Below are 21891 nucleotides of genomic sequence, written 5' to 3' on the forward strand. Positions count from 1 at the left end.
AGGGAGCAATTTGGCCTTGAAATTGGAACTCTGGGCTCATACAGATGATCAGGTGTAGTATATACACAGATGCTAAACCGTAGATAGAACCTTTTAATCTTCTGCTGATAATACTTAATTAAACGTCTGAAAATCCTATCTACTTAAGAAAAATGATTCGACTAATAAAGCACTGGTTCAGTGATTTGACAAATTATATATTAGCAGGAGAAACATGATGTGAGGAGAAACATTTTCATGATTTGACAAACTGACAAATTATATATAGCAGTAGATTATCAACAATGCTACATGATGTGAGGAGAAACATTTTCCTGAACGTGGTTATATTTGATCGAGGTAATCATAGAAAGTCGTTAATCTTACTGGATAAGTCAAATCAACTAAGTGATAAAGGAAAGTCACTCTTGTGCTCACTCTCTTGGATAAGTTAATCTCGTGCTCTTATTTATTAGTACATACGGAGTATATCAATTGTAGGAGTCGTTTGGTTACCGTGATGGAATAGACAAGGATATCTCATGAGTTGAGATAGCTAATCCTACCATCTTAGTACAAATGATTCTCGTGACTTTTTTTTACCCATAATCAAACACGGGATAAAACAATCACATTTTATTCCAAGACTGGTATTATTGTCTCGTCATTCCACCACCAAATTATGTGGTGCATCGGATGGAGCTACTTCTTAACCAGTAGCTCGAATTCGAGTCTTGAGTATGGAGAAGGCACTTTCCCCTAATGGTCTTACATGGCGCAAATCCAAATTTAATCGGGCTCCAAAACTAATATTGGATACCGATGTGAAAAAAAAAAAAAAAAAAAAAAACTTGTTATTCCACTAGGGTTACATGCCTGTCCTGTCTATATATCATGCATGCATGTAGCTATTTGATGTGAGATCAAGCAAAGAGCTGTAAATGTGTTGCCTGTCTTGACATTGACGGATGGGGAGGATGTCCACAACATTCTTTAATTTCTCTTGCTTCAAATACCCGTACTTACTACTTGGGTACTATTTTCTTATGAAGCATATAAAATTGATTACATTTTAGAGCGGACGACTGATACCTTTGACAAAAGTAGTGATAAACAAGCTGCCAGAGCAGCTTACCTAATCCCAATATTATCGATAAAGCAACTCGTAGAAATCATTGCAGCTTGGGCAGCAGGAGTCATTTTTGACTAGGATTAGTGAATGGCTTATAGCCTTATATGTGCTAAAAGCATGAATAGATATTATAGGCTTAACACATCGACGACTCCTTAAATTTGACACTAAATTTTATTTTGATGTTCGAATTACATATTTCAATTGAGTACCTAACACATCATAAAGTATTTTTATTAGCCATTTTCAATTCAAATTTGAAAAAGAAAAAAAAACAAATTGTGCGTATTCTCGAGCAGTTATTAGGTAATTAATTTAATCACATAAATATATGGAATCTCCTTTAACCATATTCATCACCTCAATTGGTATAAGCATGAGGTTTTACAGCTTATTGAGGCTTATGTATCTAATTAAAGGAGGTGACATATTTTAAGTGATTAACTTATCTTCATAATGAGAGCTTGAGAACACGCGCAAAAAAAATTTCAAAATTTGAATCGAAAGTGTCAATAGAAACACTTTATCACGTGTTCAGGTGCTCAATTAAAACAAAGGCCGGTTCGAGTGTCTAAATGAAATTACCTACAAGTTTAAGAGAATGTCAATGTATTACGCCATTATTATATTATCAGTATATTTTAACCTCTTATAAGTCATAATAACATGTTTTATTTTCTAGGTCATTAACCTTATTTATTATGAACAATTACCCATAATTATCTTTTTAGTGATTTGATAGTGTGAAAATTCATTTGTACTTTCAGTGAATGGAAGTAAACTCTCTATGGGTACACTTGGGTTTTCAAGGTCCAAAGGTAGGAAATGACTGGAATCAACTCATCTGTAGTAAATCTTCACTATCTCAGACAAATGTGTTCAATTTATCAAAGCCATCTTGGTTTTTTCCTCGTCTGAGGCTGCACCAAACGTGTAATATAAACTTTTCAGATAATTCAGGAATAGAGCATTAAAAGCAGCAGTAAGATGGTTATTAACAATTGAGATATCTAAAAATGTATATGTAACATCCTAGTACATGGTCAGAGCACGAGTTCTTAGGTACAAACATAGTGCTGTCTCACACACCTACATGCACATTACATCCAACAAAAAAGGGGGAAGAAGTTATAAAACATAAATCACCCAAAAAAAATAATTAGCTACAGAGATTTGGTATGCACACACCACCATCTGGATTTTGCTGTTCCTTCCATATCCTTCCAGTAACTCGAAGTTTCAGCTCTTTCCGGTCACCCCCAGAAAAGAAAAGCGCCATGTTACGCTGGATTATAAGACCATCATGACTGTCCCTGACCTTGCGATGACTATCTCGGATACTTCTTGGGGTACCCTCCCATATGAGCTTTCTACCATTTCCTCCTACCTCTAGACTGTAGATGTAATTGCGTGCATCCGTTTCATCACCCATGAATCGTAAAAATGCCATATAAACAGGGGCCATGCCAAGCTGGAATGCCTCGAAATGGAGACAGAAATACTGCCCAAAACAGTGGAAGACCTGATAAAGGACCAAGAAGAAGAATCTGTCTGTTAAAGCACATTAAGGAAGTTGTTGCAAGAATAAACTTGGACACGTGAACAAAAGCATGAATGAGATACAATTATTTCCTAATCCTACAGTCGAAGACTGAACAAAAGGAGAGTACACACATGCCCAAAGCATGCCTACGAAAACTCGCCCCAGCTTATCTCATATTAGAATCTGTCAAAGCAAAAATTTCTAGTCCTCCTTTGACATTATAAAAGGAATTCATGTTTTTAATTTGGAAACGAGCTTTTCTAAAAATCGGATTGGAAATGACAGGATAGAACACAATGGCCATAAGGTGAACTTTTCATTCTTCATTATAGCAATAAGCTCTGTACATAATTGGATCAAAACATTTTAACCTTTCAATATAATGATTTCAGATATTTTCCAATGGATGCCATCAAAAGCATAGACTGTTACTAAATGTAGCGAGATTGACCTACTAAGAAAAAGAGACAGGAATAAAGGACGTTTTTTTAAAAGAAAATAATGAGGAACCCAGGACACACGTTATAACAAGATAAAAGGAAATAGAGAGAACATTTGGACAACAAAACATAAGAAATGGCGGATATTTTGGCATCCAAGTGTTCCCTTGTCAATAATTCATCCATTGACTTGTTGCAAGTTCAGTTTTAAGCGTTAGGGTGGTTAACAGAAACCCCATTTAACATATAAGATATTAGACAGCAACAAACAAAATGTTATTTGATACTTATTATTTATTTCCAATAATATAAGATGCTGGAGTTACCGTCAACATCCATGTGGCATTTTCTACTTCACGAGGATTAGACTTCACATAACGATGGTTGAACGTGCATCCCGTGTGCATATCCACTTTGTGATCATCTCTTAAATGCGTAACCAAATAAGGGATGTCCCCTGTCATTGAACACTCTGACCCAGCATATGGGCAACTGTACGGTCTAAAATTGCACAATGTTTCATGCTTGAGTTTGCTGTAATATGGGAATATTTCTGGGCACCCAAAAGAAAAATATTTGCAAGGCAGTTCAAGTGACTCTGCCACCTTCTCTAGCGCTAAACATCTTATATCACCAAGCTCTTGTCTGCATGTCGGACATCGATTGTGCACCCTCGTTTTGCAGGTTGAACAAAGCGTGTGCCCGTTGTGACACTGCAAAACAAACAAATTTTCAACTGACTACTTTAAGACCATTCAGATGGAGTTAAAATTCAAATACTTAATGAACAATATGAACCTTGATATGTATTAAAGTTTATCAGTTGATCTAGCCAGTTTTGCACCAAGGTGTTTTATGCACATCTACTTTATTCAAAGAAAACTTTTAGGCACATCTACAAAGAGTTTATGCATCAAGGAGAATCATATGGAAGAGATGTTTAGATGAGTGAAAATTTAGGGAAAAGAGAAGGGAAATATTAATAATCATCCCTCAGTAGTAATACAACACAACATTTTCTTGGCACATACATCTCAAGTCTATCTGATGTAGCTCTTAGTGGCAATATTCTAAGCCTTCACATAGCATCGGATCTAAATATCAAAGAGAAAAGGTAGCACTTAGTATTAGGAGAATCGATGGCTACCAGATTTAGGCACAGAATCCATTATCAAGTAGGAGTATTATTTAGCTTTTTCTCTTTTTCTTTGGAAGGCCAACAATCTGATTTTGACATAACAACAAATTTACACAGTATAATGTTACAAGCCATGTGCAAAAACTATCACTAGCGCATGAATATAATTGTTTTCATTCAGATTTGATAATTGTTCTCATCCACTTGATTGTACTGTGCAGTAAAGAATAGTGCAGTCAAAAGCAATCACCTGAAATAGATTCCCAAGAGCGTACCAAAATGATTTGCCTGCTACTAGTAAATTGAAAAGAAAAGGAAACATCTACTTTCGGTTGAAGAATTCCTAGCGGCTAGCGCCATAGGGCATTAACCATTTTCCTTTCTTTCTTTTTTTGAAAAATAGGCATCAACCAGTTTCTAAAAAGGACACACTGGATAATTCACCCGAAAAGGAAATGTCTATTTTCTGATTAAATAATCCCTGGCAGCATCGACCATTTCCTAGAAGGCCATATTGGATTATCTACCCTCACTCAGGTACAAGTTCTACACCTTGTCCAGTAATGTATGACCACTAAGTAAGGAATTACAAGATTTTAATCATTACATATGCATCAAGGATTATCAGAAATGTTCTTTTTAAATCCTTCCTATGCTTCTGCTTCAGGATTCGCGTCGTAGCCTTTAAAGGGCTGGATTAAAGTGGGATAAAAAGTAGCCCATCTTCTGTAATAAAATTTAACTCGGGACTAAACTTTAGACTAGTAATCCCTCCAATGGAGGATTACTATCTAATGGTAAGGGAAATTACTTATATAACTTTTGCACTTGTTTGTATTAAGGTTGGTAACCAAACTTTCATCGAATGTTATATCAAAAGGTTGGACTAGATCAGGATATCTGGTTATTAATTCAGAATACTATTAAGTGTGACAGATCAACTTACAACCCAATGAATAGCATCCCTTATTTTAGATCTATTTTTCAGATATCCTGCTTTCAACCAAATGATCCCATTACTTTTATCCTGACGATACTAAAGCATGCAAACAATACAGAATTTGGCTACATCAATGCAATCTACTCCAACAACCACAGGCAGCCCAAGTCTAGATCAACAGCAAAATGACAATACATTACAAGAACGGCACTCGTTAAGTTGCTAGGTCTCGGGTGTGGGTGTCCATTTTCTTCAATTTCACCTTAGTTTTTGTTTTGACTGCAGAAATTATTGTATTTGTCCCGAAATTCTCCGTCGATTTTGGTCAAAGTACCCAAAATTGGTTGACCAAATCCAGTACGGATGCCACACCCACACCGTGTGGACACGGGTGCGGCACCAAAAGTGAAGAGTCCGAGCAACTTAGGTACCTACACCACCAAATTGTGGTCGGGTGTTAAATTTTCTTTGTAAGCTCAAGTCGTTCAATATACCTTTTGCGCAAAAGTTATTTTCAACTAACCTCACCTTCTTTCTTGATATACAATAAGGTATTTATGTTAGTACCATATATTTGGATCGCCAAATGCATGACCGAGGAAGGATCATTCAAGATCTTGCCCAAAGAAGTAGTTTAATCCACTCAATGGTCCTATATAAGTCCTTCCATGACCTGAAGCAGGAAGTATAATGAATGTTAAGTGCACCTCCCCATATTAAGTCTCATTACTAGAGCCAACATTGTCTTTCGGGTTACTAGATCCATCTCCTCATAAAGATCTGAACAACAGCTGAAACGAAATAAAGAAGATCTATAGATTCCACAAGCAGCAAATCTTCCGTTCTTCTATTTGTCAAATGTTAATGCAACCAATCACCAAACTCTCAGAATCAGGTTCAGTTATACACCAAAACAGTCAACACTATATTCAATAATAAAAGCACAACATTAATCTGCAATCTCCTCCAACAACTTCTCCGCCTTCTGCAACTGGTAAAGAACTCAAATCAAATTCCGTAGACTGTTTCATTAACCTTGCTACACCAAAATCACTGTGTCATGCTTCAGTCTGTATATAAAACTTTCCCAGCACCCTCAAGAGATCCAAAACGAGCCCATGAAAGTTCTAAAGCAACCAGCTTTGAAGTGATTAATTCGTAAGAGCACAAATCAACCTACTGAGTCCCGACTCTTTTGCATCATTATCCATCTACAACATAGCAATTTGACAGATTTTTCACAAATGAAGTTCGCATTCTAATATCAACTCTTCACATACTTTACTAGTGGCATCCAATTCCTCAATGGTGTACACAGCACATACATTCCCTGATAAAATTTAGGGCCTATAAATAGAAATCTAAGAACTCGATGTCTATGTTCTTTTTTTTTTTTTTTTGATTAAGCACCGGGTGTCCGGGTCTCTTTGAGCCCCGACTAATCCCGGGGGTGCACAGGCCCTCGGCAAGGAGTTTCCCGCAAGTGCACCACGGGTAATTCAAGGTTTTTACCCCAGTCCGATGGCTCTCAGAAATTGTTTGCACCCAGTGGGTTTCGAACTTGAGACCTTGAAAGGGAGCAAACCCCAAGGCTCAAGCCAATTACCACCAGGCCAACCCCTGAGGGTTTGTATATGTTCTTTGTCATCTCCAAATCAACTAGTCTGTTAGAATCTTAATTAGCACCGAACACAATTAAATTACTAAAAAGACTTCAGTTTACCCCTCAAGTACCAAAATGCCTCAAACACAGGAACATAAAGATAACAACAACTACTCTCAATCAGCTTGGGTCTGTCGCCTTCCAATTCTAAATAATCTTCTAATCAAACAAAACAAAAACAGTCACCCCACACAGAGAAAGATACAGAGAAAACAATTAATCAAAAACCAATAACAAATTTCAAAACAAATGTAGAGAAACAAAGAAAATGAACCTGATGAATTGGTGGATACATAGAGTTGGTACAAACGGGGCATTCAAGCAATTCATGTACACTAGTAGGGACAATTCCAACAGGAGCAATATTATTAGGCTTTCCTGAAGAAGGGTACTGATGAGATGAAACAGAAGATTGGATCTCTTCATCTTCAACACCATCCATTAATGATACACACTCAATGCTATCCATCTCCATTTCTTCCATCAAATATCTGAACCAACCACTTTCATCAAAGAAAAAGAGATTCAAACTTTTTCTCTAAATAACTTGCAAAACATTCAAGATTCAAACTTTCTCTCTAAAATTACTTGCAAATGATTCAAGATTCAAACTTTCTCTCTTAATAACTTTGCAAATCATTCAAGATTCAAACTTTCTCTCAAAATAACTTGAAAATAATTAAAGATACAAACTTTTTAGCACTTTTGGAAAGAGATAACAGAAGGGTTCGGATCAAGAAGGAAAAAGAAACGAACCCTTTTGCCAGAAGAGGATGTTCTTTTCTTCTTTCTTGTTTTTTTCTCTCTGTAATTCGAAGGTTGTCTGAGGAGGAGAGAGAGGAATAAGGATCGCCGTTAAATTCCTCACATAACTGTACTTGATCTTCATCCTACGGCCACTTATTTTTCTCTGGAAATGTCTTCTTTTTTAAAAAAAAATATTAAATTCCTAGTGGAACTGCCTCTTGCGATGGATGTAATTATTGGCCAACCTGTCTGATGTGATTTTTTCGCTTTTGTGACACATGGAGTTTATAATTTTATTTTGTTAACAATTAATTAGTATATTATATAAGATCCAGTAATATATGCATTTGTTTCCGATCCCTACCGCGGAATAGTGCATCTACACGCCTTTATCGACGTTGTTTTTTACCGGAAGGTCGAGAGCTAACTATCGATGATTATCTGGACATATACTTCGTGAAATGGCTCATGCATGTTTGTTTCCGAGAGCAACAAGATCAAGTTGGTAAGAATTAACACTAGTAAATATTTATTTGTGTTGGATATTTACACTATATTAATGAATGTAAAATATGTGTCTGTTGCTTACATATTTATCAATAGACCCTGGTTAAGTGATATGTATTTCCACTTTAATTTTTAATTATTAATATGAACTTTATTAATTTGGTGTAAATATTCGTCGTAAGTATTCATATTTAATTGAGTTGAAATCTTGATCCTGCAAAAACTGTTAGTCATTATAAGCAGCGGCGGTTCTAGAACATACTTGATGGATTCATGTTATCATGTAAACCCAATAAATTTTGCGTACATGTTGTATTTTTGTTAAGAAATCCATTAAATATTAATATATGGTGATTGTAAATTCAGTTATTATTGTCCACTCTTCACGTTTCAATTTGTTTGTCTGGTTTTGTCTTAGCATGGAGTTTAAAAAAGTAAAGAAGATTTTTAAATTTTGTGCTCTTAAATTAAAGATATATAAAATGTACTGTATTTTCTTTTTTAAACAGGCTAAAAAGGAAGAAAACAAACAAATTGAAACAGAAAGAGTATTAACTTGAGATTGTTCTAAGAAATCATAAACGTCAAATTCCGCATTCCCCTCTAATTGTAAGTGTTCATCTTAGCTGACCAATTGTATTATAAACAATCATCTAGTACTTAGATTTGGACATCAATGAAAATTCATACACTCTCTCTGTTCCTCTCCCTTGTTGACAAATCAGCATTCCGATTAGTTTATAATAATTAATAAGTACTTTTATGGCAGATGGTTCCATGGTCTAGTGGTCAGGACATTGGACTCTGAATCCAGTAACCCGAGTTCAAGTCTCGGTGGAACCTTTCGTTTTACGTTTTATTTTGCAACATTGACAATGTAATGCTGGATCTCAGGTGGTGCAAGGCCTGCATGTATTTTTACAGTTTGGTTGGGTGGAGAACTGGAGATATTATTCTTGATAACATTATTTATGCACCTAGGAATCCAAATTGATAGTTTTTCATATTGCGAAAAATAATGTGAGGATGGTAGTATTATTATTATCATCATTATTATTTTTTCCTTTTTTTCGAATGAAGATGGCATTACATAACAATTATTTGTTGCTAAAGTTTGAATTGTCCATTTTGTAAACACTTGTAAGCCAATATTCTTTAATTATTGGTATTTACTATTTTGTGAGATGGGGATATGACAAAGTGTTCTAAGCTTCTTATGTGTCAAGATTTTAGGTTTATTTAAACCTACAACTACAATTTTGTTATTGAATTGTTCAAAAAATCTACAGATACGACTTTTTCCCTTCTGGCATAAGTTGTTTGTCCCTTTAATTTGGTTTTTATTTTTATTATTCAGTATTCTTATTGTACCTTTCAAGGAACAATTATATGAGCTAATGTCCATTATTTACTTGGTACCCTTCCTCACAAGAGGCTCCACAATCACAATTTAACTCTTCAAGTTTCTCTTTCCCCTTTACCTCGTCATCTAGGTCAAAGTGTGAAAATGTTCTGCCCTAGTTTTATTGACTCCTTTAACGCAGTAATTTCTTGTGTTAAATATAAAAGTGTAACTTTTTTTATGAATAGTTTAGTTTCAATCATTTTTCTTGGGTCATTTGGGTTCTGGAATTCTCAATAATAGAGGGCAAATGTGACCCTTTTCCTTTTCTTAAATCAATCTTCTTAGTAGAAAGAAAAACCCTACTTTTAGGGACGGGAAATTTTTAATTTGGAAGGTATTTTAGGAATTGAAAACAAATGTTGATTCCTACTTTAAAAAAAAGGGAAGAAATTAGTTAAAAAGGAGTCTTTACAAAAATGAATACAAATATATGACCCTATATATATATATATGGGCGATTCTGAAATAACACATATGCGATCTGTTATATTTACTTTTTTTTTTAGGGTTAATTATATATAACACTGCAAAGGCCGCACGTATATTTCTAACAAAAGAAGAAAAACAAACATGGCAGAGATTCCAAGGCATGTATGGGAGGGGCTTACTGCAAAAGAACTCGCACAATTAGCTGCACAAGCAGTTGTAGAGGCAGAAAGGGCAGCTACACTTGCCGAGGAAGCTGAAGCATATGTAGAAGCGGCAATATACTTTGCTGAAGTAGCATTGAAAACATTGAATACTCGACGACTCCGTTTGCGGTAAGCTTATCTTTTCATTAAACAAAGCAACAATCAACCAATAGCCTAGGGTCAATCAAAAACAGCTTATCTACCCTACAAAGGCAGGGTAAGGTCTGGTACATCTTACCTTCTTTTCAAATCCACTTGTGAAATTACACTAAATATGTTATTGTTATTACTTATAGTCTCAAATTGTTTGTCTGTGGGGATAAAACCATGATTACAATTTTGATTTGCCAAAATATAAGACATAACAAAAGTCGGCTTGCTGTTGTCCTATATGAAGAAACAACACTTACATATTCAAATACATCTTTTTGGTTTTCTAGACTCTATATTCCATTCCAAGTATGAAATCAATAACCTTTTGATTTTTAAATGTAATTCATAATTTGCTTTGTTGAAAAGAAAAATTTGCTTCCCGAAAGCATCGCTGATTGATTTGACGGCTCGAACTCGTGACCTGCAGATCACATGAAAACAATCACATGAAGACAACTCTATCGTTGCTCCAAAAGCTACTCTTCGTTTACCTAAAGTACTAGTTTCCTTTTTCTTTTTCTTTTTTTGGCTGTGGGGGTCAATGTCTGGGCTGATCACTTTGCCTATGATCTAAAGACTTAGGTGGCCAACTGTTTCACAATTTATCCTTTTTGTTTTCATTTATACTACCTTATTGTTTGGTTGCATATAAGATTTTCGCTTCTTATCGCCTCTATTCAATAATTTCTTGTACTATACTTGTTTATGCAGATGGTATTATTTGGACCCATCTTCCAGCTTAAATGTCAATTTATTGTAGATATGTGAATAGATTTGTAAATGTGGAGAATTGTGTCCATTGGCAGTGTCTAAATATATCATTGAAGGTTACAACAAAGTTTATACTTTATAGGCAAAACATGGTGCTTTTATCCTCGTTGAGCTTCAGTACATATACCCTCCTTTGTAGTCTCTTTTTACGTGTGAAGTACTGCACAAACAGAGTTAATTGAGTTGCCATGGATCTCCTCCACACCTCCCCCCCCCCCCCCCCCCATCCTCCGACCTCCCGACCCCAACCCCAACCCCAAACCCATGAAATTTCTTGTGATCCTCTGAGTATATAAAAGAAACTGTTGTCCTGATCATGGAATCTGACTACATTGATATTACTGGAATATACTTTTTAGTTTAAACCATTTTATACTTTTCATTTGTGATGTTAAATACATCTGCCATCAGCAGCACCTGCACAGTTGCACTTCAATTGACATGTTCACAAAATTGTTGTGCATTAACTTCTGTTGGAAGTGAAAACCAATTTCAGGCTACATTTACAGGATCTGAAACTGCCAGTTTTAGGGGCGGCCCTCCAGTACTGCACGCAACATTTATCCAGATTTACCCTGTTTATCTGTCAACATACAGGCTCCAACCATCACACGTTTGGCTACTACTTCGTGGGAATTTGTCAATGAGCCTATTGGCAAGGAGCGATAGGAAGAAAAGATTGAAGTGTGCATGCGAGACATAAACATATAATGCACAAATATTGTGTTCTCCTTCATAAGAGAGTTAATGTAAAATGATTGATTTCTCTTCCTCTTAAACGTTGTTCGTTCAGCATGTGATACGATGAGTATGTTCAGCCCACAAGGGAAAAAATCGAACAGCATCCTTATAGCCTCCAACAAATTAAGCAAAAAATAGAATAAGAGTCTGCTCAACCAAGCGCTAAAATGAAGATCTAAACTCAAATTTATATCCTAAGATTTGACCAGGGAGCCAAGGATCCTGAACTTCCAGAAACCTCGTAAATGGACGTGTTATCTCATCCCCTCGCCTGCCACAACTAAATGAACAACCATGCAGGTAATCTCCATTGTTTTCCGAGTACCCTCCCTCACGATCCCAAGTCAACTTCAGCCCTTTCTTCCCTTTACCTCATCACCTATGCCAAGCCCACATCGTCTCATGCTTGTATATTACAAAAATATGACTTCATCAAACACACTTTCGAAAATATAATCTTGCTGGAAAATTCTAATCCATACTTGACCATTTCAGTGTTCAGAGTTGCTACTTGCTACACTTCCTGCAATCAATGCGTGCAACGGAGAATTTATCCATAAAACACGACGTTTTCTGAGACTGCTAATTTGGCCTTTACACAAACACAAAAGATGAATCTGATTCAAGGATACCAGCATTACCGCCCACTATTTCCAACACACCAAGGCACAATTTACTTGAAAATTTTCTTTGTTGGATCACAATCCATTCCCAGCTTTGGTAGTAACTGGAAATAGCAATTCTACCACAAGATGATGTACAGTTAACGACACATTCTATAATCTTGGGACAGGTTATAAGACCATGTATCTAGGTTTGTTACATGCATGAAATTGAGCTAGACGAGAATCAGGAATTCATAAGACTATTCTATTGAAGGCAACTTTTCAGACTGAATTGGTGCAGGATTGATTTACTGATAAAGCTTCTTCTTCTCCAACACCGAAAATGCTCTTAGATTTTCCATCAATCATGCTATCGGGTCAAGCGCTCCCCTCCTGCCTGAAGCTGTGCTGCAGTCATGAAAACAATATCTCATAAACCAATAGAAATATTTTAGAAGTACTTTTATAGGGAGCTTGACAAAAGGAATACTCCTATGACCATGTCAGAGAAATGCCTTCATTTTTTAACGTCTTTAAACTTCATGTAATCTCTCGCCATTAACAATATCAGCAAGCCTCTTAACACTATCATGTCTTAACAAGTATTTGCTCTCTTTGCTTTTCCCCATTCCTATCCAGGGAAAAGAAAGGTGACATAGCACAGTAATAAAACCAATATGGGATAATCAACGTCTGTAATGGCCAGATTTAGAATGACGTAGGAGTACAAGAGTACTTTCTTCCACAACCATTTTCTTTTTTCTTATAGGTCCGACGGGCCGCCTGCTGCTTCATCTGAGAAACTTTTAACCTTTGTTCCTATAATTTCCTGATTACTCTTTTACATATAGGGGAGATAGAAATATAACAGATCAGAACTTCAGAATACTTGTAGAGCTTCCAGGGAAAGAGGTACTCTTTCACCTGCCAGTCACCTATCCTATGCCGCTACTTCCTCCTTCAAGGCATGATAAACGTGCCTTCAGACTGTCACTTGAGAAAAGCACTTTGTGGATCCACATTTCTATTTTGTACTTTCTAAGGGAACCATTGTTGCTCTATTTGAAGGATTGCACCCTTGGATAGGTTAAAGATTCGGTTGGACACAACCTGAAACTTCAGTCAAGTTTATATTTGTTATCCATTTAATCTCTTCTCCTTGTCTTTCAGATGTTATGACAGATCGTAATGTTTATTTCTAATACTTGGAAAAGATTCTTCCCAAGCTGCACATAATTCTTGCCTACAATAGTCATCCTCTCTAAAATTGCAACTTGGGAACTCCAAATATGAAAAGTAACTACATTCTAAAGCTTAATAGATATTAGAAGCCTCTTTTATTTGTTATCTAATATTCCCTACAACCTTGAATAGAGCCTACTGACTTTTCTTGAATATTTTCAATAGAAGCATCTGTCCTTGAAAGTGTTACAAAACTCTACAAATACTTCAGTAGCTGAGGCTTTAGATGAGATATAGACAAGATTAAGTCATAATTTTATGTATTCAGTACAAAACAGAGTAAGAATCTCTAAAAATCAAAAGCGAAGAGCAGAAACTGATATCAGCAAAGACTACTTCACAAACACCTTTACTTCATCCTACCAAAACCAATTCTGCACATTTCCCATGAAACCATTCAAGTCAAACTACCAGCATTTTAGCATTCCCAATTTCTGGCTCTTTAGATTGCTTAACGAAAAGAATCATAACTAACAAAATGATAGAAGGTACACACTAAGTAGTTTCTAGGAAAACAAGAAACAACTCTCATGTTCTCTCCATGTAGAATCCTCGGCTAAGCATAATAATAGTAAATGTTTGCATTTATCAAAAGTTACTTCGAATCAAATAAAGCTGGATCTTTCATGGACAATGATGATCGAGTTAAAAATGCCCAAGCCTTTAGTAGAACCAACTCAGAGATAACTGAAATTCATTATGCTTACTATCAGCAACACAAGCTGCTCAGAATTAATCAATGACTAGCATATTGCAAGCCGAGAAAGCTACTCTGTGTTATTACCTGTGTTGCGTAGGATGAGCTTTGTGCAAGAAACTTCAAATACTCTTGCTTCTTTATATCAAAGTTGAACCTTGCATGGTCTAGCAAAGCTTGTTCTCTCTGCATATCTTCTACAGTTCTTTCTTTTTTCCACTTCATCTCTTTCATCTCTCTTTTAATTTCGAAGTAGTTCTGCGGCAGATTTGACCTTCCAGAGCTCTTTGGGAATTTCACATCTATTTCACTTTACCCAAGAACACAAAAGAAAGACAAACCACCCACTTAAGTTCAGAATATATAATTCATGACAACTTAGTTATGCTATATCTGGTATATAAACCTAAGAGGAGAAACATTCTGACTAAGAAAGCGCAAAAGAATATAATTGAGAGAAAAGATTGTGAATTTAATGTTGGGTCCGATCCTTGAGAATCTCATCGACTACTCTCTCCTTCACACAAAGGAGGATTCTAGTTGTAATGGAACTGAGTTACTCAAATTCAGATATTTTATGATAGTCTTGATTATATTATGATGATATAGTGCGGTCTCCTGTTGATCTTTGGATGAAGAAATTCACTGATAAATGGTGTGTAAATCATTATTGAAATGAAGTACAATAAACACATTGATAAAGATGATTTGCGGCATCCTTGCTATGTATGCATAAATGACAGAAGACCATATGTTGGAGACCATTGGAGACAAATTTTAAGAGCAAGTTCATGAAGGCTGTACTACTGAACTCACAAAGTTGAAGCTCCATCACATAAGTATAAACAACAAATATACCAGCTTCAGAACTAATGCACAAGTCAGACAATGTATATCACTCGGAAAGAAACAAGTTATTTGGAGATAAATAAATTTAGGGTATCACCACCCATATGACCTGGAAAAGTACTGCACCTCCATGTCATCCATGATCAAGTTCTAAACGGATGAAAATAGAAAAAATTGTTTTCTGTAGTTCCCGAAATACAGAGAAATAACTTTTTAATACAAGCTTGTTTACCTCTTGCCGGAAAACACACCGATATGATTTATCTTCCCACCATCCAAAGATATGGCTCCATCTCTAATACAAGGGAGAGCCTGTAGCATATCTTCTCTTGTTTTGTATACGTGCAATCGTGAAAACAGGTTATAGAAGAGAGTCTCTCTTAGACCGTAACCAGCGCTTGTAGCACAATATAAGTTCACACTGTCTATGTTGACCATATTCACAGCAAAACCGAGAAAACCAGGTGGAGATTCCCCATTGGGTAATCTTGGCTTCAAAATATTAAGCCTCCTTTGAGGGTCATCAGCTATGATCTCACCGGCATATGGTCTAAAATGAACCGAAAGAAGGAAAGGGATCAAAAGTATGTAAAAGAGATGCATTAGTTTTTCCAAGAAACATAATCTTGACCTCAAACCTTAATTTTTCAAGACAGATAACAAGAAATCGGCCATCCAAAGGCCTTCCAATAGAAGCTCCAAGTCCATGAAGACCCGAAGTTTTGTTTATATGACTTTCCTTATCGTACGTCTCCAATGCTTTAACACCATCATACGTCTTGCAAACAATTGCTAGCATAGTCTCAAGTCCCAAGTAATCTGAGAGGAGCCTGGATTTCAGAGATCAAATATACATGTCAACCATAATACAGAAAAAGCTGTTGTTATTTGCCCTACTTGAAATAGCATGCTTCCCAAGTTCCCGTATCGTAACAACTGATTAAAACAGAAAGAGATTCATGTTTCTGTATGTGCTTTGAGACTACAGAGATATGAAACAGAAACATGTTGACAAGTAAGAGAAAACATGAGGAACAAAGTTACTCAACACTCAAATCCCACGAACACGAGCGCCTGCAACTCAGTTTGCGGATCAAATCCAAAGAAAATGCACAAACCCATGATCACATTGATTGACGGGGACAAGCAAAAACTTTTTTTTTTAAAAAAGATGGGTCAGATTTGAACCATATTAGTTTTTGGTTAATTGGGAATGGGAATGTCCTTTTCACCATAAGTAATGCAGGAGAAAGAAGAATAGGAGGAAAATGAACAAGCAGCTCCAAGACAGAAAGAGAAAGAGAGGTTGGACCATTATGGCAATATCTGTTAGTAAAAGAAACCTGACAAGCACGGCTCTGAAAACAGGGCTCTTTCCCCATCTCCAACTCCCATCTCAAAACAAACTTGGAGCCTTATATTTGGCTGTTGGCAGGATAAAAATGAAACTTATTTAAGTTAATAGCGCGTTATGTTGGTTCTGGAACAGTTCTATGAAAACCAGAAAATGAAAAACAAAATCCAGATTCCAGACACGATAGACTTCTGTATTCCCAAAAAATTTGGAAAAAATAAAACACTTTTCTTCATTACATACTAACTAAGTTACTTAATCCTTGACACTTCTCATGAGATGCAAACTTCAATATCCAAGAAATTAAACGAACATTAACACCAAAATATATTTACTTGTTGTTGAAGTGAAAACCTTTTTACAAATTAAACCACCCCACTTTTGCAAACAATTTTTTAAAGCAAATCTCTAATCAATTAGAATATTATTAAGTAACTAAATCTTTATTTATTAATCTTTAGCTGGCCACAGGTCATCATCTTCATTGACACGGAAAGAGTAGGTGCTATAATTTTAAGGACATGGCAGAAGAAAACTTGGTAAACTGTAATGTAGCTAAGCTATGGCTAACAGAACAAAGCAAATACAGAAATTGACATAAAATTAACCTGCTAAGATTATCATCATCAACTTTCCCAAGCATAGCAACAATTCCCAGAACATCCTTCATCAAAGGAAGATGAGAAGCTTGAGTTCCATATTGACTTTTTAGCTGGTACCAGATGCCAGCTGCAGATTTCCCATGTTTTAACATATGTTCAATTGTCTCCTCCTCACTCTGTACATGAGAAAGTTCCTCATTTTCAGAACCAGATTTGCTTGCTGCCTCATAATTGCCAAGAGCGACTACAGTACCCACAAACACAAAATGTGAAACAGAGATCTTGATATTTTAGTTCTCTCATGTTAATACTTAACTTGCATAATATAAAGAGTAAAATCATCAATAAAAGGAAACACCAATGCAACAAAATAGCTAGAATGACCCTTTTAGATTTCCACATGCACCCCATCACATTACTGACAAAGCTTAAGAAAAAGGAAGGTACCTTGCATATCTAAGATTGAATTATCCAATCCGTTCTTCTGAGCTTTTAGGAACTTGATGTTCTCTTCATGATGCTTAATTTTTACACCCATCTGATGCACAGCATCCTCAAGTTTCTGCAGTATATGGCTGGTACTTTTAACTGATTGATTTTGCAAAATATTAAAAACGTGGTAAATCTCAAGTAACAGCTGTGAATGGATATCCATTAATCACAAGAAAGCACTAATTTTACAAATTACATTTCCAGCAAGATGAAATGATACAACTTGTGCACACTTCTTGCATAATGTTAACAACCTTGGAATTGTAGACAACTGCCTCAGCAGTTCCATTTTGCATCGTGTCCCTTGCAAAAGGATAGGATTCAGATTGACCGCCTTGATTGAACATCAACGACTCCTGCACAATTGCATTAGCATTAATTGGCAACTAGAAAAAATAATAACAAAAAATATGAGATCAAATTAGCTTATCAAGGAAAACTGCAAAAGACATCTAATCTTTATCATAGCTATCTTGCTCTCTTTTTCACGCCTAGTTTCTGAATAATACAATTTTTTTTTTCAATTGCTTAAAAATTAAAATCTGAATTCACACAGGAATTTAGATTTGTTGAGCAACTTCATCCACCATTCTTTTTAGGAGCAAGAAGATTAACTTGCACCTTCGTCAAAAATGTAGTTCTGGAAACAATCAAACACACAACTAGTTTTGGAAACAATCAATCAATCAAGCAATTGCTAAAATCTGCAAAACACTACTTGAGCCCTAAATTTTCTACTCCCTCCATCCCAATTTATGTGGCACTTTTCGCATTTCGAGAGTCAATTTGACTAAACTTTGAAGCTAAATTGGATCAGATTAACTCAATATTTTAACATTGAAATTTACATATTTAAAAACTACATGAAAAGTACTATAAGTTGCAACTTTTGTCATATCAATTTGGTGAAAAATACATCTTAAATGTTGATCAAAGTTCATGTAGTTTGAATCTCGGGAAGCCAAAAGTGTCACATAAATTGAAATAGAGGGAGTAATTTATATACTCCCTCCGGATTAAAAAGAGTCACTTAGCCTTTATTTTTGTATTCGGAGAGAGTGTCCACTTACCAAATCAAAAAATAATTAACCTTATTTTCCCAAATTTGCCCTTATTAAGTGTTGTCGAATCCCAATACCTATTTAATTAGTGGTTAGTTTAGTCAAATTACCTATTTTTGCCTAGAAGTTAGTATTTTGTTAAGAGTGCGCGAATAGCTAAGTGGACTCTTTATTTGAATCAGAGGGAGTATTACATTTATGTAATGCCTAACTGAAAAGGGAAAAGGGTCAAAAATGCTCCTCTACTTTAGGAAAAGGGCTAAAAATATCCTCCGTTAAAAATTTGGGTCAAAAATACCCCTCCTGTCATTAAAGTTTTCAAATATAACCCTATCTTAACGGAAATCCCCAAATCCCCCAAAATAACCCGATTTCATTTTTAAACCCGCTCCATTTAAATCTAACCCAACTACATAAAAAACTCATATGCAACTAACTTGTTCCTGAGTCCTACATCTGAAGCCACTAGGCACAGGAGCGGGCAACCCCTATGGGTTTTTTATTTAGTTGGGTCGGGTTTAAAAATAGAATCGGGTTTTTTGGGATTTCCATTAAAACATGCGTATATTTGAAAACTTTAATGAGAGGGGGATATTTTTTATCCAAATTTGTAATGGAGTATGTTTTGAGCCCTTTTCCCAAACTGGGGGAGGGGGGGTGGGGTGTTTCTAAAAAAGCCTCCAAATTCAAAGGAGGACTATCTGAGAATACATGCATGGCATCATTTCCTTTGTCAATAAGTATAATTAAGCTTGAGCGTGAATTTCTATGAGAGAAGTAGTAGTTAAGACGCAATTTGAGTAGACTAAAAGGAATTGAAACGGAACGACATAAGAGAAAAGTAACAGCACCTTCATTTTTTCGTCGTTAATCGACATTCCCCTTTGTTCGCTGTTCAGAGGAAACACGGGCAAATCAGTGAGCAAAAATGAATTATAGGGCTTTTGCCCAGTGAAAAAACAACTTAACCACACTGCCGTTTCCTTCAATGCCTTAATTTATATTCTCTCTCCTTCAAAATAAGTGTCCACTTTGGGTTAGGGATGTAAAAAAAAAAAAAATCGACCGAACCTAATCATACCTAATCGATTTATAGTATTTTTTTAATAAAATTGTGAATTTTTATTTAAGTTTATAACCGTCTCGAATAATTAGGGTGATTTTTTTAATTTATATAATAAATCGAAAAATTCCCGAACCGAACCGAATAGCCTTACATGTATGAAATATATTTTATATATTACAAATATGTTAAATGAATATATAAAATATATTTTATAAGTTCTGTTTCAAATATAAAAAAGAATTTTGTCCAGTAAATTTTAGGTCTTTAGTTGATTGGATTTAGTTTCAAAATGATACCTCATATACATAGTCATAGTAGAGATTTAGTAGCTCAGTTGGTTGACTATCTGAACTCTCACCTTGTTGGTGAGGGTTCGAATCCCCACATTGTAATCCCTTTTCCCATTTTTCCTTCCCCTCCCCCCATGTAATAAAAACAATTTAAAAAAAAATATACATAGTCATATGGTCATAGATTTAGATGATTTAAATAGGCATTTTTTGTTATAGTTAGTGTTTACCCCGGATTCGGATAATCAATTGAATTTGTAAGTAGGTATAGGATGTGCGCTTTGGGTCTTGATGTATGGTAGATAGAGAAAATGTGTATGTGAAAGCTCTTTAATGAAACGGCTACTGATAACAATTTGTTATGATAGAAATGGGAAACCCTTGATATAAGAAACACAATAATAATAGAAACAAACGGCCTTGGCCGAATCAAATATTGAGAGAGAGATTGGATATGTGAATTCTTCTATTATAAGTGTTCTTGGAAAGTAAAAGGAACCAACCCTTACAAAGGAGGGGGAGGTGCCCTATTTATAGTGTAACCTCTGTGGTTTCATACAATATGAACTAATAAAATAATAACAATAAGGACAGCTCTGCACGGATTTGGTGGGATTAGACTGACGGCGCCGTCTGACACACGCATGGTGGGTAGTTGACCATGAAAGGCGCTACTGACGCGGGGCCTGTGTGCAACGGCCATACGGACCAACGGCTACCCGGACCGATAGCTGCACGGACCAACGGTCGTGAATTCTCGGGTGACCGGTCTTGGTCGTTCCAACGACGTCGAAGGCAGATCGGTCGGTGCCCTCGCATAGCCCCGACCTAAGCATTACCCCGGTCAAGGGCGAACAGTATCCGGCACATTCTCCTTCCTTCCTCCGGTTCCTCGTTCCACCGGTTTACCTCATATCCGGTTTTTACCGTATACAGATAGCCCCCACACTTCCTGGGTCTCCGATCTATCGGAGTAATGGGGAGTGGATACCTTTCTGAAACCGGTGGTTCTGTCAGCCCGTCGTTATCTTCGCATTTTGGCGGGAACGGTTGCGCAATACCTCCCCTTTTATCGGCCACGTGTCTCGCCCCTGGTGGTCCACTCCTGACAACCGCCTTTTGCACGTCATTTCGAGTCGCTTCATATTAATGACGGGGGCACGTGGCGCCGTCTGGTTGGTCGTCCTCGGTAACCGTTCCTCTTCCATGCCTATATAAGGCCCTTTACCCCTTCATTTTACCATTTTCACGCTCCAATCTTCTTCAACCCCTCTTCAGTTCTGCGTTCTTCCCATTTGTACCATACTCAATTAACTTCAAACTTGATCTGCTTACTGATTCATTGTTTCATAGTGCGTGCAAAAGAACCGACTTGGTCACCACTGCTGCCGAATATTCTCTGCTCGAGTGTTGCTATTTCATACTTCACTCCTCCTCGAACCACCAGTTCCTTCGTTTTTCTTAAATTCCTCTCTCGGGCCTTCTTTCTTTCATATTTCCAAGATGTCCGAATCCACTTCCCAAGATGCTCCACCGGTGTCGTCCCCGGGGGCCGAGACTGCGTCTGCGGCTAAATTCGAGCCCACGGCTTCGGATGTCATACTGGCTAAATTCAACTTCAACAAAGACCTTGAGGTCGAAAAGCCTTCCTCCGTTTCGGACAGAGGATTCGACGTGAGGCGGTATCCCTCATCTATTACCGAGGAGAAGCTCGATACAGTCCGGGCCGATTGCGGGTGGGACACCCGTCCAGTTCGGGTTTTCGCCCCTGGACCAGATGAATCCGTTACTGACCACCGTGAAGGGTTTCTATACGTTTACACATACCCCTTCACGCTCAAA

General features: G+C 36.6%; 3 protein-coding genes and 1 non-coding gene across 9 annotated transcripts; 2 read left to right on the top strand and 2 right to left on the bottom strand.

Annotated features, from left to right (window-relative positions):
- Window positions 1-2074: 2074 nt before the first annotated feature.
- On the bottom strand, window positions 2075-7836 carry LOC132639652 (E3 ubiquitin-protein ligase SINAT3-like). Its single transcript, XM_060356094.1, has 4 exons — window positions 7592-7836; window positions 7110-7326; window positions 3421-3807; window positions 2075-2633 (listed from the first exon to the last, which is right to left on the bottom strand). The coding sequence occupies exons 2-4, from the start codon at window positions 7317-7319 to the stop codon at window positions 2271-2273; spliced, it is 960 nt and encodes a 319-aa protein (XP_060212077.1). The 5' UTR covers window positions 7320-7326; window positions 7592-7836; the 3' UTR covers window positions 2075-2270.
- A 1024-nt stretch (window positions 7837-8860) lies between these two features.
- On the top strand, window positions 8861-8932 carry TRNAQ-CUG (transfer RNA glutamine (anticodon CUG)). The gene has a single exon. It is a non-coding gene; the product is annotated as a tRNA-Gln (tRNA).
- Window positions 8933-9958: 1026 nt separating this feature from the next.
- On the top strand, window positions 9959-12116 carry LOC132639680 (telomere repeat-binding factor 2-like). 3 transcript variants are annotated; one of them, XR_009582117.1, is made up of 2 exons: window positions 9959-10255; window positions 11560-12116. XR_009582117.1 is itself a non-coding variant. In XM_060356118.1 (2 exons), the coding sequence occupies exons 1-2, from the start codon at window positions 10065-10067 to the stop codon at window positions 11695-11697; spliced, it is 342 nt and encodes a 113-aa protein (XP_060212101.1). In that variant the 5' UTR covers window positions 9959-10064; the 3' UTR covers window positions 11698-12116. The 3 variants fall into 3 exon arrangements, 2 of the variants coding, with proteins under 2 accessions (XP_060212101.1, XP_060212104.1); XM_060356118.1 differs by having other exon boundaries at window positions 11547-12116; XM_060356121.1 differs by lacking the exon at window positions 11560-12116 and adding an exon at window positions 10707-11263.
- A 268-nt stretch (window positions 12117-12384) lies between these two features.
- LOC132639659 (protein DEFECTIVE IN MERISTEM SILENCING 3) lies at window positions 12385-19703 on the bottom strand. Of its 4 annotated transcripts, none has more exons than XM_060356100.1 (8): window positions 19545-19703; window positions 17829-17988; window positions 17588-17728; window positions 17147-17384; window positions 15823-16014; window positions 15417-15734; window positions 14423-14645; window positions 12385-12799 (listed from the first exon to the last, which is right to left on the bottom strand). In XM_060356100.1, exons 1-8 carry the CDS (start codon window positions 19569-19571, stop codon window positions 12767-12769), a joined length of 1332 nt encoding a protein of 443 aa, XP_060212083.1. In that variant the 5' UTR covers window positions 19572-19703; the 3' UTR covers window positions 12385-12766. The 4 variants fall into 4 exon arrangements, with proteins under 4 accessions (XP_060212083.1, XP_060212092.1, XP_060212096.1 ...); XM_060356109.1 differs by having other exon boundaries at window positions 12464-12799; window positions 17588-17702; window positions 17887-17988; XM_060356113.1 differs by having other exon boundaries at window positions 12464-12799; window positions 17887-17988.
- Between the last annotated feature and the right edge of the window lie 2188 nt (window positions 19704-21891).

Source organism: Lycium barbarum, chromosome 1 (genome assembly GCF_019175385.1).
Source record: "Lycium barbarum isolate Lr01 chromosome 1, ASM1917538v2, whole genome shotgun sequence".
NCBI lineage: Eukaryota > Viridiplantae > Streptophyta > Magnoliopsida > Solanales > Solanaceae > Lycium > Lycium barbarum.